Source organism: Salvelinus sp. IW2-2015, linkage group LG15, assembly GCF_002910315.2.
Source record: "Salvelinus sp. IW2-2015 linkage group LG15, ASM291031v2, whole genome shotgun sequence".
NCBI classification, from domain to species: domain Eukaryota; kingdom Metazoa; phylum Chordata; class Actinopteri; order Salmoniformes; family Salmonidae; genus Salvelinus; species Salvelinus sp. IW2-2015.
The window spans coordinates 31751270-31757249 of NC_036855.1; the positions used below are offsets into that span (position 1 = coordinate 31751270).

The following is a 5980-nucleotide window of genomic DNA, read 5'->3' on the forward strand; positions in this document are numbered from 1 at the left end:
TGAAAGGCCACTCAGCAAGGAAGAAGCCACTGCTCCAAAACCGCCATAAAAAGGCCAGACTACGGTTTACAACTGCACATGGGGACAAAGATCGTACTTTTTGGAGCAATGTCCTGTCTGATGAAACAAAAATAGAACTGTTTGGCCATAATGACCATCGTTATGTTTGGAGGAAAAAGGGGGAGACTTGAAAGCCGAAGATCACCATCCCAACCGTGAAGTATGGGGGTGGCAGCATCATGTTGTGGGCGTGCTTTGCTGCAGGAGGGACTGGTGCATTTCACAAAATAGTTGGCATCATGGGGCAGGAAAATTATGTGGATATATTGAAGCAACATCTCAAGACATCAGTCAGGAAGTTAAAGCTTGGTCGCAAATGGGTCTTCCAAATGGACAATGACCCCTAGCATACTTCCAAACCTGACCCCGTTACACCAACTCAGGAGGAATGGGCCAAAATTCACCCAATTTATTGTGGGAAGCTTGTGGAAGGCTACCTGAAATGTTTTACCAAAGTTAAGCAATTTAAAGGCAATGCTACCAAATACTAATTGAGTGTATGTAAACTTCTGACCCACTGGGAATGTGATGAAAGAAAATAAAGCTGAAATAAATAATTCTCTCTACTATTATTCTGACATTTCACATTCTTAAAATAAAGTGGTAATCCTAACTGACCTAAAACAGGGAATTGTTACTAGGATTAAATGTCAGGAATTGTGAAAAACTGAGTTTAAATGTATTTGGCCAAGGTGTAGGTAAAATTGCGACTTAAACTGTATCTACAAAAACAAGTTTTGCAGCCACATAATGCAAAATGAGGACTAAATCTAATATTTTTTCCTAAAATTAGTTTTCGCGATTCACAAATGATTATTTTGATTCACATGTCTCAATTCACAACGATTGAACAGAATCCCAAGTAACACAATGGTGAATTAGTGAATCGTTCATTTCGTCAATAACATTTTCAAATATTCATTTGTGTGGTGCTTTGTATGGCTTTTTTCACAATCCTGGCTGATATGTTTATATATCTATATTTATAAATTGATCAAATATTTAATAATTGCCTAAATAAAGTACCTTAACAGAAATGATTAAATTAATTTCCATTACTTTTTCCATACTTTTCAGATTTGATCATTTTTCTAAACTTTTCCAGGCCTAGAAAACACAATATTAAAATTCCATGACTTTTTCAGGATTTTCATGATGTACAAACCCTGTCAAGAAAAAATGGACAAAAACAATCATTTCAAACCTTGATTACATTGGTACATGATCATACATGTCTCTCTGTTTATGAGTGGAAATACATGGGAATAGATTTACTAAATTCAAATACTTTTAGTCTTTTATGTCCAAAAACGGAAATTTAACAAAATAATTAGTAATAATTTTGTCCGCGGGCCGCCAGTTGACGATCCCTGCCCTATTGTGTGTAAATGACTGCGGACACTTACTGAGCAGACACCTAACAATAACCCAAAGACGATGTACAAACTGTATTCTTGTGATATTTTCTTTGTTGTTAAATGTTGATCCTTTCAATATGATAGATTTTATCAACAGAGAAATGCCTGTGCATCATTTATTTTTTGTATGTATTATTACAGAATTAGTAAGACCATAACTACAGTTATGTATTTATTATTATAAAAAAATATTTAAACACAACATGCAACAATTTCGGTTTTACTGAGTTACAGGTCATAGAAGGAAATCAGTCAATTCAAATAAATWAATTAGCCCCTAATCTATGGATTTCACATGACTAGGCAGGGGCACACRCATGGGTGGGTCTGGGAGGGTGTAGGCCCAACCCTTGGGAGCCAGGCCCAGCCAATCAGAATGAGATTTTCCCCACAAAAGGGCTTTATTACACAGAAATACTCCTCAGTTTCATCAGCTGTCCAGGTGGCTGGTCTCAGACAATCCCGCAGGTGAAGAAGCCGGATGTGGAGGCCCTGGGCTGGTGTGATTGCACGTGGTCTGCGGTTGTGAGGCCGGTTGTACGTACTGCCAAATTCTCTAAAACGACGTTGGAGGACATTCCCGCAGTTAGCATGCCAATTGCACACTCCCTCAAAACTTGAGACATCTTAGGCCCAGCACAAGGTGCACCTGTGCAATGATCATGCTGTTTAATCACCTTCCTGATTTGTCACACCTGTCAGGWGGACAGATTACCTTGGCAAAGAAGAAATGCTCACTAACAGGGATGTAAACAAATGTTGTGCACAAAACTTGAGTAATAAGCTTTTTGTGCATATGGAACATTTCTGGGATCTTTTCAGCTCATGAAACATGGTGCAAACACTTTACATGTCATGTTTTATATTTTTGTTCAGTATATTTACATGATTTATAAATTGTACAGATAAAAAATCTTGTCAACTTTCTGTGAACAAGAAACAGGAGCAAGGCCACTAAAAGTAAGCTATAAAGGGGAAGGCAAAAGCTCAGGTTCTCCCCCAGTGTCTATAAACACTGGCTTTTGGATATGAAATACCCCTACCTGGACAAAATACCATTCAATTCACTAGCAACACATTTTTTGTATGGACATGATGTTTTAGGAAATATAGGAATACATGTGACACTGCATAATGACGTTTGTAGTGAGGMGTTTTGTAGAAGTAGTGATGAGCCTCCCGATGTTCCTAATGTCTATCACGTTTCCTCTCCACAACTCTTCTTTGGCACATGCGATAATCTCTACGATAAGGAAACATCCAGACAATAGTCACACTAACATACACAAATACAGATGGACCAGCAGCATTAAGTTAATGCAGGACACATTATACATTCTGTAGAAGAGACATCCCTATGTCACTCGTGAAGCCGTCTGCAAAACCCTCTCCTTCGACCAGGGTGGGCCTCTTGTTGCACATGGGGCACAGTTTGTTCCTCTCCTGTGAGGCTCTCATCCAGACGATGAGGTTCCAGCGCTGGCCAGAGGAGATGGGCAGGGCACCGTGCATGTGTTGTCCTCTGTGGAGGATACCCTCCGTCACTTTGTGCTCTACCTCTGTACATGCTGTCTCACTCAGAGGCACCTGCAGGGGCAGCAAAAACACCATCAGCAACTGAGCCARACTAGATTAAAAATGAGAATGTTTACTAAAGTGCTGTGGTGACTTTTGTTCATGCAACTAATAAATATGTGCGATTTCACAACCTAAAATGTAACAGTGTGTAACCTGTGTGTAACCTGGCATGGTTTTTAAACCACAGTGTGTGTGGAATTAATGAGAGATAGTATGAGTATGAATCTAAAACAAGAGCACAGCTCCATTTGTTATTTCATTCTTTATAACACTATTGTGTTATCACACTTCCCCATCTGGCTCTAACGAGGCACCTGTCTCATGTCACCAAAGTAGAGATTCCCCTCCGTGAACTCTTTCCCCAGAGACACGTTGAGAGTGACCTCTGCGTTGTCGTAGTGGTAGCTGAGGTCCAAGTCTTCATGCATGTCATATTTCACCATGAAGGCCTTGTGGCTGTCCAGGTAGCATCCCCCACAGTCATGGTAGAGCAGAGATGTGAGAGGCTGCAGATACTGCTCACGGAGAGGGATGATGAAGCCTTCGTCAAACCCTAACTCGTTCAGGAGGATCTGTGTGGACAAAAGAACATCACCAACAAAAGGAACATGAGTTACCACAGGTAACACTTGATACATTGAGCATTTTGCCTGAAGGCTCCAAATCTAATATTCTACAGATTTCTCTCATATATAAGAGGACGTGTACCCCATAGTTATTCATGGTATTCGGTCTGCCCTTGGGCGATCTAGATTGTTCAAAGTGTTCCATCTCTTCTATCAGCTCATCACAGAAGATTTTCTTGAACACAGGAAAGCGGAAGACCCTTCCCGCTTTAGAAAATAAAAAATAATGAGTTAGGCCCTAATGTGGACAATGGAATAAAAATGTCTATGAAGTTGAACAGTCATGACAGGCACCACCTATGTCAAATATGAACTCTAAGGAAAACTCACCTGCTTCTGTCTGCATTAAACTCAACAGTCCCTCTTTACTGGCCTCATCACTTCGACAATAATCCACCATCTGTTTAAACTCTGGGGCCATATAGGACTCCTAAAGAGATAGACAATCTAAGTAAATTACACTGTACAGTAATACCACAGATCAAAGGGTTAATTAACAGTATCTGTGTATGGATTTGAAGACTGCAGTATTGTATGATTCCTACATGGAGATGGTAGACATGGTCATGGAGTGGTTTATAAATCTCCTTAATGGCTGCAGCTCTCTCAGCTGACTTCACACCAAGGCTCCTGCGCCTTTCAACTTCTTTCTCAATCTAGATAAGAAACATTCAACCCATACATTAAAATATAATGATAATTCAGTCCGATTTTCACAAAATACTCAAAATACATGGGTCTACTTGCCTTTTTCAGGAGGTCCTTGAATTCTGTGTCAGTGGAGCAGCCAAGATTACTTAACACCTGGAATGTAAACAGAAGTAAGGTAACTGACTTTACACGTATCTAACAAGACGTGACAACCTTCTGTAGATCTACTGCCTAGCTAGGCCAGATACCCACCGCTTGATAATCAGATCTAAACTGGTSCTCGGATAGAAATCTGACATGAAGTTTGAACTCCTCGAGGAAAACATTGTCAGTGCTAAAACAACTACAAGTGTAAAATGTTGCCTTGGAATCCTTGTCGTGTTGCATGACTTGTCATATAAAGATAATACAAATCAACGTATTACAGGACAATTCAGAATAATATTGGCTAATATAGCAGTTAAACGTTGGGGATATCGCCCACGGAACTGTAGTTGTTTGTTGTGATCCAACTATGTTATGTGTCCGATGTGAAATGATACTCTCAGCATTTAGTTTCCATGATTTGTAATCAACAAAAGAGCTCAAACAGAGACACATTGCTGTATATAAAATAATCAAATATCAAACGGCACTCTATTATTTAAATATGTGGCCATTTTTCTATCTGTTTGTGTAAAATGGATTCAAGAGGAAAGGTAAACTTCGAGTTGCGTTTCCGGGTCCGTCAACATAAATCGTCCGTTCGCAGAATACTAAGGAAACATACGAATCTCTCATCCGTTGATTCATTATTTAGTTGTTATTTTGTCATGTTAATATTTGCTTGCTCGTACATCGGTTTCTCCTTGTAATATATCATTTGGCTCGCATATTTACAGTGGTTTTAGGTCCCTTTTTAGCTGCTGAGATGTTGAGTGTGGATTCGTTGCAAGTGGTGGCTGAAGAGGAGGTGGTGGAGTCGAGCTCAAACCGACTGGGTGACATCTACACGTTTGTGGCCGAGGGCTGCTACCCCCAGACTATGAATCCTATACGAAAGAAGAATCTCAAAAGATATGCTCAGAAATTCATAATTGATGGTAAGAGAGTGAATAGATAACAAATAACAACAAGAACATTCTTAATGTGTAGAGGGCGGTTGAAATGTGTGTTGTTGACTAGAATAGCATCTCTTTCTAATTGCATGTTGTCTGTGTGGTTTTGTTGTTCTAGAGGGTCGACTGTATTATGTGGGGCCCAAGAAGGAAGAGAAGCGAGAGGTGGTGATTGAAGCGGAACGTAAGAGGCATATATTCCTAGAGTGCCACTTCAATGACATCGGTCATCACTTGGGACAAAAGAAGACTGTTCACAAGATCCAAAGCAAGTATTACTGGCTGGGTATTGTGAAGGACGTCGTGGACTGGGTATGTGCGTCTCTTTGGACTTCAGTGTAATGCAATAATACAACTTGGAGGCATATCATTCATTTATTCTTCTTACAAATTGTGTTTGTGCATTTGTCTGCCTTAGATCAAGGTATGTGAAACCTGTCAACACACGGAGAGGAACAAAAACATGACAAGGACTGTTCGGCCAATCAAAGTGGAAGCCCCCTGGGAAATTCTAGGGATTGATATATTTGGTAAATAAACTCTCAGAAAA

The 5980-nt window shown here is 39.9% G+C and overlaps 1 protein-coding gene across 1 annotated transcript; it reads right to left on the reverse strand.

Moving 5' to 3' along the window:
* Positions 1-1637: 1637 nt before the first annotated feature.
* Positions 1638-5000, reverse strand: ogfod2 (2-oxoglutarate and iron-dependent oxygenase domain containing 2). The gene is made up of 7 exons (XM_024001880.2): positions 4586-5000; positions 4430-4486; positions 4228-4338; positions 4013-4112; positions 3765-3889; positions 3371-3628; positions 1638-3065 (listed from the first exon to the last, which is right to left on the reverse strand). The coding sequence occupies exons 1-7, from the start codon at positions 4718-4720 to the stop codon at positions 2808-2810; spliced, it is 1044 nt and encodes a 347-aa protein (XP_023857648.1). The 5' UTR covers positions 4721-5000; the 3' UTR covers positions 1638-2807.
* Between the last annotated feature and the right edge of the window lie 980 nt (positions 5001-5980).